The sequence below is a fragment of the Mobula birostris genome, chromosome 18 (assembly GCF_030028105.1).
Source record: "Mobula birostris isolate sMobBir1 chromosome 18, sMobBir1.hap1, whole genome shotgun sequence".
Lineage (NCBI taxonomy): Eukaryota > Metazoa > Chordata > Chondrichthyes > Myliobatiformes > Myliobatidae > Mobula > Mobula birostris.
This window is the reverse complement of record NC_092387.1, coordinates 15,181,599-15,207,712: the sequence shown is the minus strand read 5'-3', so window position 1 is coordinate 15,207,712 and position 26,114 is coordinate 15,181,599. Positions and strand designations below refer to the sequence as shown.

At 44.0% G+C, this 26,114-nt stretch overlaps 1 protein-coding gene across 2 annotated transcripts in view; it reads right to left on the bottom strand.

Annotated features, from left to right (window-relative positions):
- Positions 1 to 6,326: 6,326 nt before the first annotated feature.
- Positions 6,327 to 26,114, bottom strand: part of LOC140211967 (hydroxylysine kinase-like) — a 35,478-nt gene continuing 15,690 nt past the window's right edge. For both annotated transcript variants that reach the window (XM_072282256.1, XM_072282255.1), the window contains exons 4-5: positions 16,992 to 17,175; positions 6,327 to 6,955 (exon numbers count right to left, since the gene is read on the bottom strand). In XM_072282256.1, coding sequence (XP_072138357.1) covers positions 6,474 to 6,955; positions 16,992 to 17,175 — 666 coding nt within the window. In that variant the 3' untranslated portion in view covers positions 6,327 to 6,473. The remainder of the gene's footprint in view (positions 6,956 to 16,991; positions 17,176 to 26,114) is intronic.

The following is a 26,114-nucleotide window of genomic DNA, read 5'->3' as shown; positions in this document are numbered from 1 at the left end:
ACCAATTGGCTGCATCCGTGATGATTTACTGTGTCATATTAAAGGGGGCGGGGTAAATACTTATGCAATCAATTATTTTGTGTTTTATATTTGTAATTAATTTAGATTACTTTGTAAAGATCTGTATCACTTTGACATGAAAGAGAGTCATTTTCTGTTGATCAGTGCCAAAACCAGATTAAATCCACTATGATTCAATGTGGTAAAACAATGGAATATGAAAACTTCTGGGGCGGGGGGGGGCGGGGTGAATACTTTTTATAGAAACTGTATCCCCTCTGATTCAAGAACCTGATGGTTGAGAGGTAATAACTGTTCCTGAACCCAATGGCGTGAGTCCTGAGACTCCTGTATCATCTTCCTGATGACAGCTGCAAGAAGAGAGCATGACCTGGATGATGGGAGTCCTTGATAATGGATGTTGCTTTTCTGTGACAGCACTTCTAGTAGATGTACTCAAAGGTGGGGAGGGATTTACCTGTGAAGCATTGGCCTGTATCCTCTACTTTTTTGTAGGCTTTTCCATTCCAAGTCATTGGTGTTTCAAAACCAGGCTGTGATGCAACCAGTCAGTATATTCTCCACTGCACATCTATAGAAGTTTGTCAAAATTTTAGATGACTTGCAGAATCTTCACAAACTTCTAAGAAAGTGACACTGCCATGCTTTCTTCATAATGGCACTTGCGTGCTGGACCCAGGATCGATCTTCTGAAATGATGACACAAAGGAATTTAAAGTTGCTGACCCTCTCCACCTCTGATTCCCCCAATTACGATTGGTTCCTGGACTTACGTTTCCTCCTCCTGAAGTCAATAATCAGCTACTTGGACTTGCTCATATTGAGTGAGAGGTTGTTGTTATGTCACCACTCAGTCATTCCCTCCTAAATGCTGATTCATCATTACCTTTGATTTGGCCAATGACAGTGGTGTTGTCAGCAAACTTAAATATGGCATTGGAGCTGTGCTTAGCTTCAGAGTCATAAATATAAAGCAAGTAGAGAAGGGGGCTAAGCACACAGCCTTGTGGTGCACCTGTGCTGATGATGATTGTGGAAGAGATGTTGCCAATCTGAACTGACTAGGGTCTGCAAGTGAGGAAATCGAGGATCCAGTTGCACAAAGGGGTATTGAGGCCAAGGTCTTGAAGCTTATTGATTAGATTTGGGGGGTTAATACTATTGAATAGCGAGCTGTGGTCAGTGAAGAACATCCTGATGTATGCACCTTCACAGTGTAGATCAGGTGTTCCCAATCTTTTTTATGCTGTGCACCCATACCATTAACCAAGGGATCCATGGATCCCAGGTTGGAAACCCGTGGTCTTGGTATTCCAGAGTTGAGTGAAGATCCAATGAAAAGGCATCTGCTGATGACCTGTTGTAACATTAGGCAAATTGGAGTGGATGCAAATTGTTTCTCAGGCAGGAGTTCTTATATTTCATCACCAACCTCTCAATGTACTTCGTCACAGTCAATCTAAGTGCTGCTGGACGATAGTCATTAAGGCAGGTTATCATGTTCTTCTTGGGCCCTAGTAGAATTGAAGCCTGCTTGAAGCAGGTAGGTACCTCACACTGCTGAAGCAAGAGCATAAAGATAACATTGAACTTTCCAGCCAGTTGATCAGCGCAGGTTTTCAGTGGGCTTGATGCTTTTTGTGAAGATGCTGTCATGTTGGCCTCACGTGGAGATGAAATCACAGGGTCTTCAGGAGCTATGGGAGTTTGTGAAGGTACTTCCATGTTTTGTCAGCCAAAGCGAGCATGACAGGCATTGAGCTGATCTGTGAATGAAACCTTGTCATGTATTCCTCTTGGTTTTACTTTGCTGGTCTGGAATATTAGAATGGATGGGATCCAAGGTGAGTTAGCAAATAGAGTACAAAATTGGCTTGTAGGTACTGGAGGGTTGTGTTTCAGGTTGGGAGACTAACCAGTAGTGTGCCAAAGGGATCAATACTGAACCCTCTGTTGTTTGTCATCTGGATTTGGTGAATGTAGGTGACACCATTAGTAAATTTTCAGTTGACGCCAAAATAAGTGATGTAGTGGCAGTGAAGGTTGCCTGAAGTTACAAAATCAATAATCTAGATCAACTGAGGATCCATTATTGATTTAATTAAGTGTGAATCAGATATCTCAATGACTTTCAATTGAAATCATACCAATCAGGAAATTGGGCAGAGCTTGATTGCGATCCATGTTATCCAGTACATGTGTGGATTTTGATCTAGTATCTCAATTGAAACTTGTCAGCTTTGATTACATCCTGGACCTCAGCCACTGCTGTGCAGAATAATGGACATAAGAAGCATCCATTCTCTTGAGTCTGTCCATTCAATGGCCATTCAGTGACCAGACTCTGCTAAGGTGCTGTGTTTGCAATTCCGCCTCACATCTCTTAACAACCTGGGTTCAGTCGTGACTTCCAGTGCTCCTGTCCTGTCTGTGGATTTCCTCTGGGTGACTTGGTGTCTTCCTACATCCCAAAGCTGTGCTAATTCCTAGATTAGTTGTTTTTGCAAATTTCCTCCATGTAGGTGGTTGCTGAGCATATCAGCAGTTTGAAAATCAGCAATGTGAGAGAGAAGGTTACAGGGAAACAAGTGGAGAAATAGATTGTTGGGGCGGTTCTGAGAGCTGAGACTTTAAGGGTCATGTGGTTTTCATCTCTGGAAGAGTCCTAAACTTCTATTAACCTTTAAGTACTGTAGCTCTGACCATCTCTCCTGAAGAGGTCTCTTGGCTGTTTTGAGTTAACACTGTTTGCTTAATGTTTTCTGTGTCTCCTTATTTTTCTTAGAACGGAATAGATTCTTGACTTGTGGTAACTGAGTGTCACCTGCTTTCACCACCACTCCCCCACCTCTACTCCAATTAAACCAAAAAGGGAACTGCCCCATTGGTAGCAGCTAGAAATCAGGCAGCAGTACTTGACAGCACATCATGATAAAGTCCTCCCCAGAGCCTTGAACACTGACTCACCCGGCCCCACCCCAAACCCGGTACTGAGGGTATGCAATTTGTGATAGGAATGGACTTCCAAAAAAGATAGTGTTAGTGCGCTTTTCGGGTTAGCACATATAGCAAATAACATCAGCAACTGACTTCAGCCACTAGTCTTCAGACACGAACTTGAACTGTGGATTAAATCTAAAATGCAGCTCTGAACAATGGGTTCCGAAGAACTGTGAACCAAGTTAATTGGAAGTCACCACAGTTAATTGGAAGTCCAGGCAATGCTGATTTGAATTTGTTTGTATCTGTGTGTCTGTAGTATGGGTGCGAAGAGGGAGGTGTGAAGGGGGTGTGTAGTTCAAAGGAAGCATTGTAAATCTTCACCTGTGAGTCAGCTGGGGTGATATACTGTGTCCAGTGCTCCTGATGTGGCCTTCTATATATTGGCGAGACCCGACGCAGACTGGGAGATCGTTTCGCTGAACACCTACCCAGGGAAAGTAGGATCTCCCAGTGGCCACACATTTTAATTCTACGTCCCATTCCCATTCTGATATGTCTATCCACGGCCTCCTCTACTGTAAAGATGAAGCCACACTCAGGTTGGAGGAACAACACCTTATATTCTGTCTGAGTAGCCTCCAACCTGATGGCATGAACATTGACTTCTCAAACTTCCACTAATGCCCCACCTCCCCCTCATTCCCCATCCATTATTTATTTATATACACACATTCTTTTTCTCTCTCTCCTTTTTCTCCCGCTGTCCCCCTTGCCCATCCTCTGGTTTCTTTCCCCCCCCCCTTCTCTTTCTCGCTAGACCTCCTCTCCCATGATCCTCTCATATCTCTTTTGCCAATCAACTGTCCAGCTCTTGGCTCCATCCCTCCCCCTCCTGTCTTCTCCTATCATTTCGGATCTCCCCCTCCCCTCCCACTTTCAAATCTCTCACTACTTCTTCTTTCAGTTAGTCCTGACGAAGGGTCTCGGCCCAAAACGTTGACTGTACCTCTTCCTAGGGATGCTGCCTGGCCTGCTGCGTTCACCAGCAACTTTTATGTGTGTTGATTGTAAATATGAAATTGCCCTGCATTTTTCTTTGATCTCTAACATGTCATGTAGTGTTGGGTCAAGCAAGCTTTTTTTCCTCCTAAAGGGGTCTAAATTTGATGCCTGCTGTATCTCATTTTGCCAAATAAAGAGGGTGCTTCATATCTCCCAGTACTTCTCTTCAGTGACTTCGTTCAAGCAACAAGATTTGGTGTCAGAAATGGGCTACAGTTGGAAAACCAGCCACAGCTGAGGGGACCCTGGGAGACCATTCAGATGGACATCATGGGGCCCCTGCGAAAAAGCAGTGCGGAAGCTACTGTCTAGTAATTATCGACCAATTCGCCCAGTGGGTAATCGCTTTCCCAACAAGGGACTGCATCACCAGCACAGCTGCACAGATTCTAGTACAGGAAATCCTCCCAAGGTGAAGTACCCCAGCCCAGGTGGACTTGGATCCATGAGAACGTTTCACAGGGAAAGTGATGAAGGCAATATGCCAGTTGTTACAGACTTGATTACGGTTCCACCTACTCTCCCACCCTCAGAGCTCAGGAATGGTAGAAAGGATGAACTGAACAATCAAGGGTGCATTAACTGAGATGGGAAATACATGGGTTTATGTATTACCAGGCATCCTGATGAGATTACATTCAACTGTTCGGATGAGAAGGATTAGATTCAAATCTCTCAGGCAAAAGATCTCATAGTCCTAAGATGCATTTTAGTGTCTGTATTCCCCACCAGAATTGGTGCCTCTATACTCATAAAAGACTGTCACAGATATGGCACACTGAAACACGACATCCAGTTACAAAGTATTTAATTACAGGACATTCAGATACAACAGATAAACTCAGGAGGTTCGGTCACAAAATATTTTGATACAGATTGTTGAATTACAGCACAAAATCAATGAAAGTTTTGTCATGGTACATTGTGACATGTACATACAGTGCACGGTACATTGTGATGTGTGCATACATGGAACATTATCCCATACAACACAATAATCTTAATAGGAATGTCCAGAGATAGAAACGCAGGCATGGAACATTTACATGAGATGATTGCACATCCTGACATCCTGATGTGATTAAAAGTCAGCTCAATCTGCTCAGCATGTCTAAGGTGTCAATGGAGGAAACTGCTTACTGATTTAGCCGTTATTAAAAGGTCTCAGGAGTGTTTACGATGGATTAGGGCTTGTGGAATAGATAGCTGTAGTCTAATGGCCTTCTCCTGTCCTAGGTTTCTTTTGCTAAATGTTAAATGGAACTAAGACGAGAAATGTTGGAAGAAAATGTAACTTTAATAAAACTCCTTAAAGAAGTTTCGAATGACGGAGAAGGTGCAATAAACTTCTGGACCTTTAAGGTTTTTTTTAATGTTAGCAGCTCACTTTCTTTTCTTAATCAGATTCCATCAGCTGCAGCTCTTTCTTGTCTCAAATAATCACCTCCCAGACTCTGTTACTATTTCCACCTTTCATCCCCCTCATGACTCCATGTGGGGTGCTCCCCCGAGTGAACTGTGCAAATCATCTGGCAAAATGACTCATCAGCAGAACTCACCAAGCACCGAACCCTTGCTTGGCTGGTAGCGATAGGGGCTCTCCTCATCAGAGCTTTCCAGTACAGTCAGAAAATCACTCCCAACACATATTGCAATGGGGAGGAGATGGTTGTCCACCTCTTTGCAGGTAAAGAGTTGTAGGGAAGGGTATAAGTCTCCTTGTATCAGTTCACCCACAGCAGCTATGCTACAGAGGACTCTCTGATCTAGGACGATTCCTAAGGGCACACATAGAGGCAGACATCTAGTGCTGCTAGAGGATCATTAACTTGGCGAATGTCACCTTGTGCTCTGCCCAACAGTTGTTGGTCTCCCAGCACAGTGAGATGTCCGTAAAGAAATGATGCTGACTGGCACATTCCAGGCTGCAGGAGTACGTACTGAGGGATGCCCTGAAGTTTCATACAGAAAATGCAAAGGCTCTTTGGGGAAGGACCACAGTCTGGGCTCCTTCCACTACTGATCACTAAGGCACTGAGTTTGGTGAGGAAGTCCCTCAAACAATGGAAGGGTGCAGCCTGACTGGCAATAGTGCTCAGTACAAAATGAAGATGTGTCGACACTACTAGGTATAGAACCAGAAACACTGAATATGTAGACCGAGCACCAATAAGAACATAAAGAGTTTTGCATTTTGTTCTTCTTTCGACGATATTGAATAAAGTTTAATTCTGAAATTATATTTTTCCATAGATCCCGGCCACTCCCACAGATGCTGCTGACCCATTGAATTCCTTGTATTTGTTTTGTTCTGTATGTGTGTGTGTGTGTGTGTGTGTGTGTGTGTGTGTGTGTGTGTATGTATGTGTGTATATGTGCGTGCATGCGCGTCCATGAGTGTGAGTGTGTCCATGAGTGTGAGTATGTGTGTGCAAACTGCACTTGGGTTATTGCTGATAGGATTTGGCTATATCAAACCAGATCTTCTCCACTGCCTCTTTACCTGCTCTCCATAATAAGTGCAGGCATTTCCAGCCATTCTTGGAATGGATAGTGAGGTAATCCTCATCCTCTGGATGCAGGAGCACACTGTGCCTGGCCATCACCAGCATCTGAGAAAGCCGACAGAGCACCAACAGAAACAGTGCTCCTTTCTCCTCCTCCATCAGCGGGATTACACTCTCAAAGCCAGCAATGACATGACCACCAATAGCAAGAGGGCTTTCTCTCTCAATCATGAGATAGGTGATGGTTATCACCAACTCATATACAAAACAACCATAGTTCATGTCACCAAAATCCAGGATTCCTGAAATCTGTAACTCTGGCTCTGGGGAAATCTTTTCCATTTTCTCCACCATCTGATCAGCCAGCTGATTCACAGGCTCCAGCAGAATGTTGTAGTCATTGCAGTCACCATGAATAAAGCCTTGAAAAAGGTAGAAACATTCTGTTATACAACTATGAGGGAAAATGAAAGAAATAGAAAGATCTAATTTATTCAAGATGCATTTCTGGACATATTTATTTCAGAAATAACTTACAGAGATACAGTGCATGGTACGTGTGACAGACTGTGGAGGTTGGGGAGAGGAACCTCTTACAGTGAGATGAGGTGAGTGTGAGCAGATTGGGAAGAATGTGCTACTTGTGTGAAACCCCTTTTTACTGGGCATCTCTGGAAATGTGGCTTGTTAGCCCCTTGCTAACAGCCACTGCACTGCGTAGTGAGAAACCCACCTTTCTTAGGCTCTTGTATGTTTAAGGTGTATATGACTTTGATCCCACCAAACCCGTGAGGTTGGGATCTCTTGCCCACCCAAACCCTGGTTTGTGTGAATGCTGTGTGATTTACCGCCCCTCTGCGATCGCTCATTGGCAAGAAATAACAGATCATACGCTGCATATCATTATAAAGAACGTTAACCAAAGAGTTATTTTAAAAAAAGAAAGCAAGGGGCCATTATAATTAAGCAATCAAATGTGCACACAATTTGGAGCTCATCTTGAAGTGGTCTGTAACTCATACGCTGAACCCTTGGTCTGCGTGAAAGCACATGCCACCTTCCGAATATTGCTCAAAATCCATCTCGAACACACGGCATCTCCCACTGGTCCTTCCTCCTTGAAGCCATTCATCTGCACAAAGTACCTTATGCATCAGGGACGGCATCCTCAGCTATCTTCCCTCCTGTCTTCTCCCAGCTCCCGCCAACAAAAGACCTCAACCTACACCAGTGTCCCTCACAAAACCTCTCCGCCCAGAGCTCTGTAGAACCTTCTCCCAATTCTACCATCCTGATTGGCTGGCAGTTAATTCCCAAGTTGAACGATAAAGCCCCTCATCTAGCTCAAACCCAAACTGGCTGAAGGCAGAGCAGACAGATCTTACAGAACTGCTAAAATGAAATGCCTATAGCATAGCAGTGAAAATCTTAACCAGGACATTGTATGTGATTCCTAAAGCTCTCCAGCACCGTTGACATCACCAGCATCTGGACCAGGCTGGCTGCTGTAAAAAGCCATAAGCACATTGTCCTTGATCCATGAGAATGATGGATGACGTATTCTTGGATCTTAAAATACAATTTGAGTCAGAAACAACAGCGGGGAAGCATATGGACAACACTTCAAAACGAGTTGTGGAGATTACTGAGAAACAACAGGATATATTGAAGGGGACCCAAGAGTATATATTCAGTCACAATTGTTCCCAAAATAGACCAGGAAAGGCACTCTCCAAATGTTCTGTAATGTGGTGACAAGAGTAGTGTATAATGCTCAACTTGTGGCCAAATTAATGTTTTGTGCAGTTTCAGCATAACCTCTCTTATAAAGGCCAGGATCCCATGTTCCATCTTAAACACCTTATCCACCTATCTGATGTCTATGGTATTTATGTCCCTGCACTCCAACATCCCCCTGTCCCTCTACATTTCTTACATCTTTCCTTTCATCATACATGTTCTTGACTCACTTGCCTTCAACAGATTTTTTCATAATTTTTCATCTGTGCCACCCAACCTAACCAATGATATTTCCTAATAGTTCAGAACTGTCCTCTTCACCCTCAGTCACACTGCCAGTGTTGGTATGATTGACAAAGTTCTGAACTGTGGCCTCTACATTTAACTCCAGGTCATTTATACATTCCACAAGAAGCAAGGCCTCTTGAACCTGCTGCATACAGCAGTCCACTCATGAAAATTCCCTTTAACCATTGAAATTTCCCTTCTGTAACAGGCCAAATCATTAATTCAATTTGCCACTTTCTTCTGAATTCCAAGGGCTTGAACTTTCTTGATCAATCTGTAATTTAAGATTTACCCATTACCTCCAGAAATATTCCACCAACATTTGTCCTACTCAGAAAATTCAATTGTTGGTCAGACATTAACCTTCCTCTAACAAATCCATACCATCTCTCCTTCATTAACCTATACTGCTCTAAATGCTGATGTAGATTGGGAATTGAAATGATGATTGGTAGTGATTTGTGGAGGATGTGGACTAGGAACAGGACATTATAGTTGGGGATTGACCTTCACTCTGATCTTTTATGTTCATGTTTACAGCACACATTACCCAGCATGCAGGGAGCTATCGGTGACACAGTGGGCTGAATGGTTTCCTGCTGCCCTGCCCAGGATCCAACAATATTTAACCCACATTCCATGTGCTCTTTGAGACTCAGCCATAGGGATAAGGGATGGTCATTAGGAAATGCAGAGACCTTCAGTCTCCTTGCTCTCCACCATCAACACACTCACTGCTTACAGAATCATTCATACCTCCACTGCCTAAGGGTTTACAGAGAGCATTTGTGGTGGGATAGCCTAGGTTATGGGGCAGATCAGGATGGATGTGTTTTGCCACTTGGACTCTGAGCAAATTGACCTTCACTGGAAACTTTAGCCAGCTGTGGAGGGAGCTAAAGGTGGTGATCAGAGAGGGAGTTGGTGAGGGGGGGAAGAAACAACAGAAAAAAAGGTTGGAATTAGGGATGTTCACTGACTATTTGCACAATGTTCTGTTCTTTTTGCAACTCTTTGACAAATGAAGTAGCCTGTGGACCAAGATCGAGTCAGCAGTCAAGTTGGGCATGATAGTGGCAAACAATGTTCTTGCCACACAAAACCAGACAATAGCTACTTCCATTTAAAGAAGGTCTACACGTATCACTTGTTATTCAATGGCATCTCTGTCTCCAATTCCCTCACTATAAACATCCTGAGAGTCATTATTGACACAAGCTTAACAAGGCAGCACTGCAGTGTCTGCAAAAGTAGCTCACAGACTGGGTACCTTGCAGCGAGTGATCTGATTCCCCAATGCCTTTACCATAGATATTAGTAATGCTCTTCACATGTCTCCATGAGTAAAATCCAATAACTCCCAAGATTTTTGATACTGTTCAAGACAAAGCAGCCTGCTTAATTGGCACTTCTTCCACCAATCCTTGTGTTCAGTCCCACAGCACAGACACAGAAGTTACTCATAAGGCCACTGCAACATCAGTTTTTGGCACCAACAAGGACAAGTCGTCAGGTGCTGTTACATGACCGGCAACAATGAATCTATCAATTGAGTCAGGTTTTATAAAAACAAACAACCATTTATTAAACTCTGATCAACAATAGTGAAAAATATTCAAACGACTAACTTAACCGGACGTTAACTGCTATATGGCAACTCTGGAATAATTCTTAAAAGGGTAAATGCGAAAACAGTTCTTAAAGTGGTAAATTAGAAAGTCCAAGAGATTTATACAGTCATTTAGGAGAGACTTTCCTGAAGTGAAGAATTCCTCGAAGACGTGACATTACAGCTGATCCCAGCCAGAACCTGCCTTGTCCACAGGATTCACGACGACGGAAATAAAACAGTTTAAAGGAACTGACCTTTTCCTCTGGAGAATCAAAACTGCCCTCACTTCCCTGCTTCTTGCAGGGTTATCTCAGATGCAGGTCACCATATTCTGAGCGAATCCTCAATAAGGTCGATCCTTATTAAACCACCGAACGACTCCAACTTTATTCCGATCCTTCAGGTTCCCGTACTTTAGTAAGGTTTCACTCTCCAATACTACTGAAAAGGTGCATCAACAGTGCTGGCAGCTATTAGTAAAACTGCCAGCCCAATACTTCTGTACCTTACAATAGAAAGTAAAACTCCGTTTTAAACTAAACTGCATCATGGGACAAATATGCAGCATAGCAGAGTAACTGACTGACAATCTAAACTGAAACTAACTGTGTCACCCCAGGGGTCTCCTTTTATACCTGTGGTGAACATGTCATCATGTGACCTCACATCGGCAGGAATATTACATCATGTGACCTCCACAAGACCATTACCTTATGCTCATCAGATACTCAATTACATCATGGTTATAAGACAGTTACAAGATATCCATGAGGTATGTAACAGTGCATAAGGTTTCCTCCACCAATTCACCCACCACCCTGGCTTGGAAATAACTGTTTGTTTCTTCAGTGCTGCTGGACTTCAGTTCTGCATCTCCCCACTCCACGCATGGTTCAAAACACCAGCTGACACCACCATCTCACAGCTAGCTGTGGCGATAAATCTGGGACATTGTAACCAATGCTCTCACCTTGTGAATGAAGCAGGAAGAGAACAGGTCAGGAGACATTATACAGCAAAAGGTCATCCTTCTGGATCACAAGGTGGCAACAGAGGTCTACAGCATTCTGGAAGTGTGCTGGTGACCACACACCATCAGGGCTGCAAGAGTGACCACTGGCTTTCTGCCTCTCACTCCTGGCCAGTAGCAGATTCCGAACCCCAACAGTGATTTTGTGTCTAAATGAATGAGGCAAGTCACTGGCAGATCTTGGGCTTTCATTTGTGTTGTCTTCAACAGATGCCAGGTAGGAAATGTAGGCACTAAGTACCATATCTTGCCACAGCTCACCAACTACAAGTGCTCTTCACCAGCTCAATTAACTAGTAACTACAGGGATTCCACACAGTCGTGTAGCCAGTGTTTTTGTATGGACCTGTGCCAAAGTCTTGCAGAACCATCACCCAGTGATAGTTCAACTTCCCTAACCTCCTCACTTCAGCAAGACTGCAGCAGCTGGGATAGGAATGAAATCCATGTCAGACTTGGCTAAAGACATCCATGTAACACAATTAGATAAGTGTAATGACAGTCTGCAGGAGGCTTGTCCATTCTTATAAAGTGTGGAGGTTGACCACCCCTTAATTTTCTTGGTCCATTCCTTTCCTCCTCCTGAACAACAGAATCATTTTACAGAGCACAAGAAAAGGATGGCCAGTAATTTTTCCCAACATCAGCATTAAACGGTCCAACTACGTAGAAACCACAGCTAAAAAAGCTCACCAGTGCTCTAATCCCTCAAGAAGCTAAAACAAATTTGGCATGTCCCTGCTGACCCATACCAATTTTTATTGATGCACCATAGAAACCATCCTACATGGATGCATAACAGCTTGGTATGGCAATTGTTCTGCATGTGACTGCAAAAAACTACAGAGAGTTGTGGACACAGCTCAGGGCATTACGGAAACCAGCCTCCCCTCCATCTATTCTGTCTGCACTTCTCATTGGATCTGTAAAGCAGCCAGCACAATCAAACACTTCACCCACCCTGGCCAGTCCCTCTTCCCCCTATCACAATGAACAGAGAATACAAAAACCTGAACCACATTTCACCAGGTGCAAGGACAGCTCCTACACCGCTGTTATCAGACTCTAGAACATAACGCTTGTGTGATAAAATGGATTCTTCACCTCATAATCTACTTCTATTGAATTTGCACTTTATTGTTTACCTGCACTGCACTTTCTCTGTAGCTGTGGCACTTTATTCTGCATTGTTATGTTTTACAGTACCTTGTTCTACCTCAGGGTACTTATGATCTGATCCATATCATCGTTGTGCAAGACAAGTTTTTCACTGTATTTTGATACATGTGACAACAATAAACCAATATCATTATAGATACATAGTCACCACAATTCCATTCCTATTTTCTTTGGGAGTCTGAGAATACATTTTATCTGAAATTAATCGATTATTCACATGAAAGATACCACACCCTTTAAAATGACCTCTCTCACTCTACAATTATCATTTCAATAATTTATTTCCTTTCTCTTTAATGCCAATACCTATCACATCCTTCTGCTTGTGATGACAGAAACACAGTATTCATCCAGTACATATATTCAGTGCCTCTGCAGCAACATACATATTATGCTGGTGTAACTCTATAGATCAGGCAGCATCCATGGAAATGAACAAACCCTCAACATTTTGGGCTAAGAACCTTCTTCAAAGGAAGGAGGCAGATGCCAAAATAAAAAGGTGGGGGGAGGGAAAGGAAGATAGCTAGAAGGTGATAGATGAAGCCAGGTGGGCAGGAAAGTTAAAGAACTGGAGATGAAGGAAAAGATGTTTTTGGTGGTAGGATCCCTTTGGAGGTGGGCGAAGTTGCAGCGAATGATGTGTTGGAATCGAAGGCTCATGTGGTGGTAGGTAAGGACAAGCGGAACTGTTAAGCGGCAGGGAGATGGGGTAAGCACGGATGTGTGGGAAATGAAGGAGATGCAGGTGATGGCAGCATCAAAGATAGCGGAAGGGAAACACTGTTCTTTGAAGAAGGTGGTCATCTCTGATGTCCTAGAAAGGAAAGCCTCATACTGGGAACAGATGCTGTGGAGACGACAGAACTGAGGAAAAGGAAAAGCATTTTTACAGGAGACAGGGTGGGAAGACATATAGTCAAGACTGCCACAAGAGTTGGTAAGTTTATAAAAGATGTTGGACAACAGTTTTCCCTCCAGAGATGTAGAAATGGGAGAGAGATGTCACAAATGGACCACATAAATATAATGGCAGGGTGGAATTTGGAAGCAAAGTTGATGACATTGATGAACTCGGCTTGGGTAGATGAATTTACCAATTCCCACAGTGGGGAAACTGGTTCCTGTGATGTTCCAAGGATGTACAGGAGCTCAGGTACAAGCCACCTCCCTACCTCCAATTCCAAAATCTCTGGTTTCATTTGCCCTCCCAAATGGTTGCATCAGATCCCTCCCTCCCTAACCACTGCCGGATTCTGCCTCAACCCAACCTACAGACCCCACACCCTCTGCAATGCTTTGCTCTTAACGGGGGATGTGAGGAGCAATGTTTTTACTCAGAAAATTGTGCATGCCTGGAATGCGCTGCCTTGTATGGTGGTAAAGGCAAATACGTTAGAGGCTTTTAAGAGGCATTTAGTTGGACACACAAATATGAGGAAGATGGAGGGTTATGGATATTGTGTTGGTAGGCGGGATTAGTTTTTGGCTTTTTTTTTTAAATACTCTTTAGCTAGTTCATCACAACATTGTGGTCTGGAGGGCCTGACCCTGTTCTGTAATGTTCTGTGTTGTCAGTGAACAATGCTGTCCCACAGGTATCTGTTCTCAGATTTCCTGCTGTTTGTGATCGTATAAATGACTTGGTTGAGGAAGTGGAAGGGTGGTTAGTAAATTAGCAGATGACATAGAGGTTGATGGTATTGTGGATAGAGTAGAAGGTTTTTGTAGGTTACGACTTGGAATTGACAGGGTTCAGAGTGGGCTGAGAACTGGCAGATAGAATTCATTCTGGAAATTTGTGAAGTGATTCACTTTGGAAGGCCGAATTGAAAGGCAGAATACAGGGTTAATGGGAGGATTTTAGCAGTGTGGAGGAACAGAGGGATTTTGGGATCCACATCCATAGATACCACAAAGTTGCTGCACAAGTTGATAGGGTTGTTAAGAAGGTGTCTGTTGGTTGGTTGGCTTTTGTTAGTCACAGAATTGCATTCAAGAGCCCTGAGGTAATATTGCAGCTCTATAAAACCCTGATTAAACCACACTTGGAATGTTGTGCCCAGTTATGATCACTTCATTCCAGGAAGGAGGTGGAGACTTTATAGACTGTGCAGAGGAGATTTACCAGGATGCTGTCTGCATTAGAGAGATGACTTATGAAGATAGTTTGAGTGAGTTTGGGCTCTTTGGAGCGAAGGAGGATGAGAGGCAACTTGATAGAGGTGTACAAGATGCTAAGCGGCTGAGGTCGAGTGGACAGCCAGAGATATTTTCCCAGGGTGGAAATGGCTACTATGAAGGGGCATCATTTTAAGGTGATTGAACCAAGTATAGGGGGAACGTCAGAGGTAAGGATCTTGCACAAAGAGTTGTTGGTGATTTGAATACCCTGCCAGGCATAATGGTACAAGCAGATACCTTAGGGACATTTTGGAGACTGTTAGATTGTAGAAACGCTGGAGATCAATGTAGAGGAAAGGGTTAGATTGATCTTAGGGTAGGTTAAAAGGACGGCACAACATCACACACAACCTAATACATCACAGGCACATCTATACCCACCATTGTTAGTATCTACATGAGACATTGCCTCAACAAGGCAACATCTACAACCAAAACTCCCCTGCCATCTGAGCCATGGCATCTTCTCAAAGGTACCATCAGGCAGGAGGTTTAGAAGTCTGAAGTCCACCACAGGTTATGCCTGCAAATAAAACTGTAAAGTAAGCTTGAAAATGAGAAATTTTTATATCAAAATTGAATAATACTTTAGAATGAGAAGACCCTCATTCAACAGTTTCTTTCTGACCAAAGTGCTCTACTCTCCACCAATAAACTACTCATGAATAGTTTAGGCTTTGCCAGGAGCAGATTTCAGCCAGCTCCCACACGTGCACAAATGAGCTGAATTCTTGTGGCGAGGTGGGAGTGGCTGCCCTTGACTTCCAGGCAGTATGACCAACTGTTTCCTCAAGAAGCCCTGGTAGAGCTGGTCAGTGGGCTTAAAGATGTTAAAGTTCCAGAGATGGAATCAAACTTTGCACAGAGGAGGATGGCTGTGGTTGTTGGAGGTCAGTCATCCAAGCACCAAGGTGTCACTGAAGGAGAGACTCAGAGCATCTTCAATTATCTTCAACTGCAACATCAATGACCCTTCCAACGAAAGGTCATTGTACGCTGATGATTGCACTAAGTTTCTGACTGCTCATCAGATGAAGCAGCCATGCCTGCATGCAGCATTTTCTGATACAGATTCATTCATCACAGGTACAACAAAACATACAAGGAAATGTATCAATTGCATTAACAACCAACACAACCTGAGGATCTGATGGACGGCAACCCACAAGTGTCACCACATATTCCTTTGCCAAAAATGCATTCCCACGATTTTCAGCAGAACAATACAAACAACAACAAAACAAAATAACAGCCTTTCCCACTCACACACACGGACAGGGGTCCTGGCCCAGACTTACATACATCAGGCCTCAAGGCTCCAATCCCTGGCTGGACTCAGACTCGCAGACCTCCAAACCCCAGACATGCCAATCCAGGGACTTTGACCTTCAATTCAGGCATGGGCTTATATGCTGAGTGGCTACTTTATTAGGTACACCTGTATGCCAATTTATTAATGCAAATATCTAAAGCAGCCAATCATGTGGCAGCAATTCAATGCATAAAAGCATATACACATGGTCAAGAGGTTCAGTTGTTGTTCAAACCAAACATTAGAATAGGGAAGAAATGTGATTTTGACTGTGGAACGATTGCTGGTACCAGACAGAACAGTTTGAGGACCTCAGAAACTGCTGGTCTCCTGGGATTTTCATGCACAACAGTCTCTAAAGTTTACAGAGAATGGTGCAGAAAACAACTACAACAAAAAAGAAATTAGTGAGTGGCAGTTCTGTGTGCAAAAAAATGCCTCGTTAATGAGAGAGGTCAGAGGAGAATAGCCAGACTGGTTCAAGCTGACAGGAAGGCGACAGTAACTCAGGTAACCACGTGTTTACAGCAGTGGTGTGCAGTCCATGAAATCACAACACTACCTCATTGTTCCTTTTATTGCATTATTTGCCTTGTACTTAAAGATCATTTTCTATCTTTGCAGTGTACTTCTGCCACAAAACAACAAATTTCATGTCATCTAAATCAGAAATAATAAACCTGATTCTGATTCTAGTTCTGGCAGATGCATTGCACATAAAAAGTAATGCTTCTGAAACCACGGGCACAAAATTATATGTTCAACTTCACTGAGAAAGTATTCCAGCAAGTAGATAATTAAATGCCATTCCTGGATTCCCTCAAATCAGCCCTGTCATCAAGCAGCTGTCACTTGTCAACGAGAGATACGGTGCAATTCTATTCTACCAGCAATGTTAATTTAGCAAGACCCCACTTTCTCCTGGGCTGTGGGATCTACGCTTGCACAGGCTGCAAGCTGAATCCACCAGAAATACCTAACAGGCTGTTCATATGAGAAGTGAACAGAACTGTGGGATCGGACAAGGCAGCTTGCACAGGAATAAACCATAGGACAGGCCAGCACACTGACTCATCAGGAACTTGTCCTGCTTTCCAACAAAGTTTAACTTACCTTTCTGAAACTCGTCCAGGTTGGGACGGATCTTTTCCTTGAACTGTTGAATAACCTGCTGTATAATCTGTTGTGTTTCACCCTCCTCCATTTCATGCAGGTACCTTTCCAGGAGATGAGTATTTGAAAGGCTCCATATAAATTGGTCTTGATGTAGACTCTTCATGGTTGGATGACTGAAATCCTAATGGTTGGTAAATATGTTATTGTCTCAATGAGTGTTCATAGGTGGGATTGAGGAAATGATGGTTAATACTGTTCATTACACTGAACAAAGAACAGAACTGCACAGTATAGGCCCTTTGATCACAATATTGTGCCAACCTTTTATCCTACTCCAATATCAATTTAAAGCTTCCCTCCCTCATAGCCCTCCATTTTTCTTTTAGCCATGTGTCTGTCTAAGAGTCTCTTAAATCTCTCTGGTGTATCTGCCTCTACCATCATGCCTGCCATTGTGTTCCATGCACTTACAATTCTCTGCATAAATAAGCTAACTCTGATATCCCCTCTATACTATCCTCTAATCGTATGTCCTCTCCTATTAGCCACTGGTGCCCTGGGGAAAAGGCACAGGCCTCCAAATCTATACAATGATATGCAAAAGTTTGGGCACCCCTGGTCAAAATTTCTGTTACTGTCAATACCTAAGTGAGTAAAAGATGATCTGATTTCCAAAAGGCAAGAAGTTAAAGGTGACACATTTCTTTAATATTTTAAGCAAAATTACTTTTTTATTTCCATCTTTTACAGTTTCAAAATTACAAAAAAGGAAAAGGGCCTGAAGCAAAAGTTTGGGCACCCTGCACCGTCAGTACTTAGTAACACCCCCTTTGGCAAGTATCACAGCTTGTAAATGCTTTCTGCAGCCAGCTAAGAGTCTTTCAATTTTTGATTGGTGGATTTTCACCCATTCTTCCTTGCTTCTAGTTCCGTGAGATACTTGGGCCATCTTGCATGCACTGCTCTTTTGAGTTCTATCCACAGATTCTCGATGATGTTTAGGTCGGGGGACTGTGAGGGCCATGGCAAAACCTTCAGCTTTCGCCTCTTAAGGTAGTCCATTGTGAATTTTGAGGTGTGTTTAGGATCATTATCCTGTTGTAGAAGCCATCCGCTTTCCACCTTCAGCTTTTTTATAGACGGTGTGATATTTGCTTCCAGAATTTGCTGGTATTTAATTGAATTCATTCTACCAGTGAAATGTTCCCCGTGCCACTGGCTGCAACACAAGCCCAAAGCATGATCGATCCACCCCCGTGCTTAACAGTTGGAGAGGTGTTCTTCTCATGAAATTCTGCACCCTTTTTTCTCCAAACATATCTTTGCTCATTGCAGCCAAAAATTTCTATTTTAACTTCATCAGTCCACAGGACTTGTTTCCAAAATGCATCAGACTTGTTTAGATGTTCCTTTGCAAACTTCTGATGCTGAATTTTGTGGTGATGACGCAGGAAGGGTTTTCTTCTGATGACTCTTCCATGAAGACATGGAGACAAACATGAAAGCACAGGGGAACATCTGGAGAAATTTCTGAAATGCCAGTTCGCTGCCGCTGTTACTGAGCAATCGAGAATCTTCCGGAGGGAAAGCCCCAAAATCCCCGGCTTTGCCTGCTGCTGGCGACCGAGGCTGAGGTCGAATCGTTCGGATAGAGATGGTGCTCAGCACCCGGTGTCGGAGGGCTGATCAGAGCTCGAAGTTTTCGGATGACTCAGAGTCGGACTGTGGTCGGGCATGGCAGGGAGAGTTTTCTTCCTTCTCCCGTCTGCGTGAGATGTGGGACATTCAAGACACTTTGAACTTTTTTACTGTGCCATGGACTGTTCTTCATCAAGTTATGGTATTGTTGCACTGTTGTAACTATATGTTATAATTATGTGGTTTTGTTAGTTTTTCAGTCTTGGTCTGTCCTGTGTTTTTGTGATATCACACCGGAGGAATATTGTATCATTTCTTAATGCATGCAATACTAAATGACAATAAAAGAGGACTGCATGTCCTCATATCCTAAGAAAATCTATAAAAGGTCATATTTGTGCAGGTGTCGCTGTACAGTAGAACAGTGCACCACCACTCCAGAGTCTGCTAAATCTTCCTGAAGGTCTTTTGCAGTCAAATGGGTGTTTTGATTTGCCTTTCTAGCAATCCTACGAGCAGTTCTCTTGGAAAGTTTTCTTGATCTTCCAGACCTCAACTTGACCTCCACCGTTCCTGTTAACTGTCATTTCTTCATTACATTATGAACTGAGGAAACGGCTACCCGAAAATGCTTTGCTATTTTCTTATAGCCTTCTCCTGCTTTGTGGGCATCATTTATTTTAATTTTCAGAGTGCTAGGCAGCTGCTTAGAGGAGCCTATGGCTGCTGATTGTTGGGACAAGGTTTGAGGAGTCAGGGTATTTATAAAGCTTTGAAATTTGCATCACCTGGCCTCTCCTAACGATGACTGTGAACAAGCCATAGCCCTAACAAGCTAATTAAGTTCTTAGACCTTGGTAAAAGTTATCTGAGAGCTCAAATCTCTTGGGGTGCTCAAACTTTTGCATGACACTCCTTTTTCTCACTCTAAAATTGTACAAAACAAAAATAATACACTAATCTTGCTTAAGATGTTAAAAAGAACATTTCATCTTTATCTTTATGACTTTTGGAGATCAGTTTATCTTCTACTCACTTAACTATTCACAGTAACAGAAATTTTGACCAGGGGTGCCCAAAATTTTGCATGCCACGGTATATGCTGCTTATTATCTCATACACCTACAGTATATCAAGTCACCTCTCAATTTGATCTCATATTTAATTCCTTTTTGGACCTTACAACTCTTAATTCAGTTTCTGCCAACATTCCCCACTTTGAGTAAACAGAGAAAAACTGGGAAACACTCAACAACTCAGTCAATCAGTCTCTATTGGTCTGAAATATGCAGGCTGCTTTGTATGTCCAAGGCCTATGCACGGGGAGGGAATCCCTGGAGCCTGGGCTGTCTTGGAGCATCTTGAATTCTGGACTAAGAGAGGAGCAAGTGTCCAGGATACTGGAGGATGCAGATGATGGATTCTGGAGCAACACACAAGATACTGGAGGAACTCAGCAAGAAAGGCAGCATCTATGGTGCAAAATCGAGAGTCAATGTTACATATTGAGACCCTACATCTGGACTGGCCAATGTGACATTAACCACCTGAAATTATCCACTCCCCTCACCATCTCTGAACGTAGTAGTGTCAACTCTCTCCGGACGAGTCCCAAGCTCACCATGAAACCTGCACACAAAGTCGGTGTCTTTACGGTCTGGCAGACCGATCTCTACCTTGCAGACACCAGATGGCTCCTCTTGGATGCCTACTCTTACCTACCCCTGGACGACAACCTCCCCGAGAATCCGAGATGTGTTCTGATGCTTCTTGGGTTGGATCAGGGCTTGAGCAAGTGTGACAAGACTGTTGACACAACGAAAACTGATTCACAAAGGAGAACTAAAATCCCCCGACTTGCAATCAGAAAATGAACGGTGATGGCTAGTTCAATATTCAATTGAAGTATCGGTTTTAGTTTAAGGTGGGGGAGGAATCGGTCACTACTACCTTAACAAAGCACGTGGGTATTTAATTGTTTATTTTTATTTATTTCGTGATACATCACTGTTACAGGACCTTCTGCCCAATTATCCCCTGTGACCAATTAACCTAGACGGTTAAAGCAATCCAAGAGTGCTCCCATCCTGTCTCCACTCATAATGCTATTCGCTTTTCTCAGTCCCTCTGTCTCTGCTGTATCTGTTATCAGGATGAGGCTTTCCTTTCCAAGACATCAGGATATCCCTTCCTCCACATGTAATGCTGCCTTCACACATATCGCTTCCATTTACCAAACGTCTGCCTTCATCCCATCATCTCGAAGCAAGAAGGCTGCGAGTGGAATGGCTAAGGATTTTTTGGAGAGAAGGCAATTTACTACTCGGGGTAAAGAGAGGCAAGACCGTGACGCCAGCCAGTAGAGCGGGAAAAGTATCCAGCGGGCAGCGGAGTGAGAGGGTAGCAGAGTGATAGGGCTTTGGCGGTAACGGGAAGAGGCGAGGTAGGCTTACCTGTGTTAATTATGGAAAGGAAGTATGTTTGTGAGGCCGGTGTTCTGTGCTCGGTGTCAGATGTGGGAGGTCTTGGAGTCTCCCAGCCTCCCGGACGGCCATATCTGCACCCGGTGTGTCGAGCTGCAGCTCCCAAGGGACTGCGTCACGGAACTTGAGTTGCAGCTCGATGACCTTCATCTGGTCAGGGAGAGCGAGGAGGTGATAGAGAGGAGTTATAGGCAGGTGGTCACACCGAGGCCACGGGAGACAGACAAGTAGGTAACAGTCATGAGAGCAAAGGAAAAGAGTCAGGTACTAGAGAGCACCCCTGTGGCTGTACCCCTTGACAATAAGTACTCTTGCTTGAGTACTGCTGGGGTGGCGGGGGGGACAGCCTACCTGGGGGAAGCGACAGTGGCCGTGCTTCTGGCACAGGGTTTGGCCCTGTGGCTCAGAAGGGTAGGGAAAGGAAGAGAAAGGCAGTAGTGATAGGGGACTCTGTAGTTAGGGGGTCAGACCGGCGATTCTGTGGATGCAGGAAAAAAACTCAGATGGTAGTTTGCCTCCCAGGTGCCAGGGTCCGGGATGTTTCAGATCATGTCCAAGATATCCTGCAGTGGGAGGGAGAACAGCCAGAGGTCGTGGTACATATTGATACCAATGACATAGGCAGGAAAAGGGAGGAGGTCCTGAAAACAGACTACAGGGAGTTAGGAAGGAAGCTGAGAAGCAGGACCACAAAGGTAGTAATCTCGGGATTACTGCCTGTGCCACGTGACAGTGAGATTAGGAATAGAATGAGTTGGAGGATAAATGCGTGGCTGAGGGATTGGAGCAGGGGGCAGGGGTTCAGATTTCTGGATCATTGGGACCTCTTTTGGGGCAGGTGTGACCTGTACAAAAAGGATGGGTTGCACTTGAATCCAAGGGGGACCAATATCCTGGTGGGGAGGTTTGCTAAGGCTATTGGGGAGAGTTTAAACTAGAATTGTTGGAGGGTGGGAACTGAGCTAAAGTGACTAGGGAAGAGGCGATTGGCTCACAAATAGAGAAAGCTTGGAGACAGTGTGTGAGGGAGGATAGGCAGGTGATGGAGAAGGGACGCGCTCAGACCGATGGTTTGAGATGTGTCTATTTTAATGCAAGGAGTGTTGTAAACAAAGCAGATGAGCTCAGAGCGTAGATCAGTACTTGGAGCTATGATGTGGTGGCCATTGCAGAGAGTTGGATGGCTCAGGGACAGGAATGGTTACCTCAAGTGCCTGGTTTTAGATGTTTCAGAAAGGACAGGGAGGGAGGCAAAAGAGGTGGGGGTGTGGCACTGTTGATCAGAGATTGTGTCACGGCTGCCCAAAAGGTGGATGTCATGCAGGGATTGTCTACGGAATCTCTGTGGGTGGAGGTTCGGAAAAGGAAGGGGTCAGTAACTCTACTGGGTGATTTTTTTTTATAGACCACCCAATAGTAACAGGGATATCGAGGAGCAGATAGGGAAACAGATCCTGGAAATATGTAGTAATAATAGTTGTCATGATGGGAGATTTTAATTTCCCAAATATCAATTGGCATCTCCCTAGAGCAAGGGGTTTAGATGGGGTGGAGTTTGTTAGGTGTGTTTAAGAAGGTTTCTTGACACAATATGTAGATAAGCCTACACGAGGAGAGGCTGTACTTGATCTGGTATTGGGAAATGAACCTGGTCAGGTGTCAGATCTCTCACTGGGAGAGCATTTTGGAGATAGTGATCATAATTTTATCTCCTTTACAAGGGAAGGTCGTATCTTATGAGCCTGATTGGAGTTTTTGAGGATGTGACTAAACACATTGCTGAAGGTAGAGCAGTAGATGTAGTGTATATGGATTTCAGCAAGGCATTTGTTAAGGTACCCCATGCAAGGCTTACTGAGAAAGTAAGGAGGCATGGGATCCAAGGGGACATTGCTTTGTGGATCCAGAACTGGCTTGCCCACAGAAGGCAAAGAGTGGTTGTAGACAGGTCATATTCTGCATGGAGGTCAGTGACCAGTGGTGTGCCTCAGGGATCTGTTCTGGGGCCCCCACCCTTCGTGATTTTTATAAATGACCTGAATGAGGAAGTGGAGGGATGGGTTAGTAAGTTTGCTGATGACACAAAGGTTGGGGATGTTGTGGATAGTGTGGAGGGCTGTCAGAGGTTACAACAGGACATTGATAGGATGTTAAACTGGGCTGAGCAGTGGCAGATGGAGTCCAACCCAGATAAGTGTGAAGTGGTTCATTTAGGTAGGTCAAATATGATGGCAGAATATAGTATTAATGGTAAGACTCTTGGCAGTGTGGAAGATCAGAGGAATCTTGGGGTTCGAGTCCATAGGACACTCAAAGCAGCTGTGCAGGTTGACTCTGTGGTTAAGAAAGTATACGGTGTATTGGCCTTCATCAATCATGGAATTGAATTTAGGAACTGAGAGGTAATGTTGCAGCTATATAGGACCCTGGTCAGACCCCACTTGGAGTACTGTGCTCAGTTCTGGTTGCCTTACTACAGGAAGGATGTGGAAACCATAGAAAGGGTGCAGAGGAGATTTACAAGGATGTTGCCTGGATTGGGGAGCATGCCTTATGAGAATAGGTTGAGTGAACTCGGCCTTTTCTCCTTGGAGCAACGGAGGATGAGAGATGACCTGATAGATGTGTACAAGATGATGAAAGGCATTGATCGTGTGGATAGTCAGGGCTGAAATGGCTGCCACAAGAGGGCACAGGTTTAAGGTGCCAGGGATTAGGTACAGAGGAGATGACAGGGGTAAGTTTTTTTATGCAGAGAGTGGTAAGTGTGTGGAATGGGCTGCCGGCACTGGTGGTGGAGCCGAATACGATAGGGTCTTTTAAGAGACTTTTGGATAGGTACATGGAGGTTAGGAAGATAGAGGGCTATGGGTAATCTTATTAATTTCTAAGCTAGGGACATGTTCGGCACAACTTTGTGGGCCAAAGGGCCTGTATTGTGCTGTAGGTTTTCTATGTTTCTATCTTGCCATAACAGGGATAGAGTCCCTCGTGTCTTCATGTACAAGTCTTCACATCCATCATATCATTCTCTGCAACTTTCATCATCTTCAACGAGACCCTACCACCAAACACATCTTTACCACCCCCTGACTTTCCATTTCCACAGGGATCATGCCCTCCATGATTTCCTTGTTTATTGGTCTCTGCCTACTAACCTACCTCCTGGCACTTATCCCTGCAAGCGGAGGATGTGCTACCCCTACCCATTCACCACCTCCCTCACCTTCATTCAGGGGACCAAACAGTCATTTCAGGTGAAGCAACACTTTACCTGTGAATCTGTTGAGGATGTCTACTGTATCTGCTGCTGCTGATGTGGCCTCCACTATTGTTGTAACCTGCCATGGATTGGCGAACTGCTTTGTCAAGCACCTTCACTCTATCCACAAAAAGTAGAATTTCCTGATGGCCAACGTCTTAGTTCCAATCCCTTTTCCCATTCCAACATGTCAGTCTATAGCCTCCTCTACTGACACGATGAGGCCACTCTCAGGTTGGAGGAGAAACACCTCATTATTCCATTTAGTAAGTGTCCAACCTGATGGCAGGACATCAATTTTTTTTTAACAGCTTCTGGTAATTTTTCCCAATCCACCTCCCCTCTTCTCTACAATTCCCCATTCTGGCCCTCCTCTTATCTCTTTTCTTCTGCTTGTCTGCCTATTACCTCTCACTGTCCTCTTTCCCTTTCTCCCATGGTCCACTCTCTTCTCCTTTCAGATTCCTTCTTCCCCAGAAATTTACCAAACCACCTATCACCTCCCAGCTTGTTACTTCATCCCATTTCCCCCACCCATCTGGCTTCACCGATCACTTTCTAGCTTGTACTCCTTCCGCTCGCCTCAACTTTTTATTTTAGCTTCTTTCCCGTTTCTTTCCAGTCTTGATGAAGGGTCTCAGCTCAAGATGTTGACAGTTTCCATGGATGCTGCATGACCTGCCTAGTTCCTCCAGCACTTAGTTTGTGTTACTCTGGAAACTTTGCAATAGTGGATCTTTAGTACAAATTAAAGCAGAATCAGAATCAGGTTTAATATCACCGATGGCTATCTTGAAATTTTCTGTCTTTGCGCCAGCAGTGCAATGAAAGACATAATACCAAAAACCGTGAATTACAGTGAGCAGAAAGGTAGTGAGCTAGTGTTCATGGGTAAAATGTCCATTCAGAAATTGGATGTCAGAGGGGGAAAAGCTGTTCATGGATCATTGATGTATCCCTTCAGACTCCTGTACCTCCTTCCTGATGGTAGCAATGAGAAGGGGACATGTCCTGGGTGATGGGGGTCCTTCATGATGGACATTGTCTTTTTGAGGCATCGCTCTTTGAAAATGTCCTGGATACTATGGAGGCTGGTGCCCACGAAGGAGCTGTCTAAATTTACCAGTCTCTGCAGCTTATTTTGATCCTGTGCAGTAGCCCACCCCATCCATACCTGACTGTGATGCAGCCGGTTAGAATGCTCTCCATTGTACATCTGTAGAAATTTGCAATATACCAAATCTCGTCAAATTCCTAATGAATATAGCTGTTGTCATGCCTTCTTTGTAGCTGCATCAATATGTTGGGCCCAAAATGGGTCTTCAGAGATATTAACAGCCATGAACTTGAAATTGCTCACTCTTTCCACTTCTGAACCCCCTGTGAGGACTAGTGTGTGTTCCCTTCTCTTAACCTTTCTGAAGTCTACAATCAGCTCTTTGGTCTACAGACATTGAGTGCAAGTCTGTTGCTGAGACACCACTCAACCAGTTGATATATCTTGCTCCTGAATGCACTATTGTCACCATCCGCAATTCTGCCAACAATAGTTGTGTCATCACATATTTATGGATGGCATTTGAGTTGCGCCTAGCCACTCAGTCATGGGTGTAGAGAGAGAGTAGAGCAGTGGTCAAAGCACACATCCCTGAGGTGCACCAGTGTTGATTGTCAGCAAGGTGGAGATGTTACCTCCAATTGAACAGATTGTGGTCTTCTGGTTAGGAAGTCAAGGAT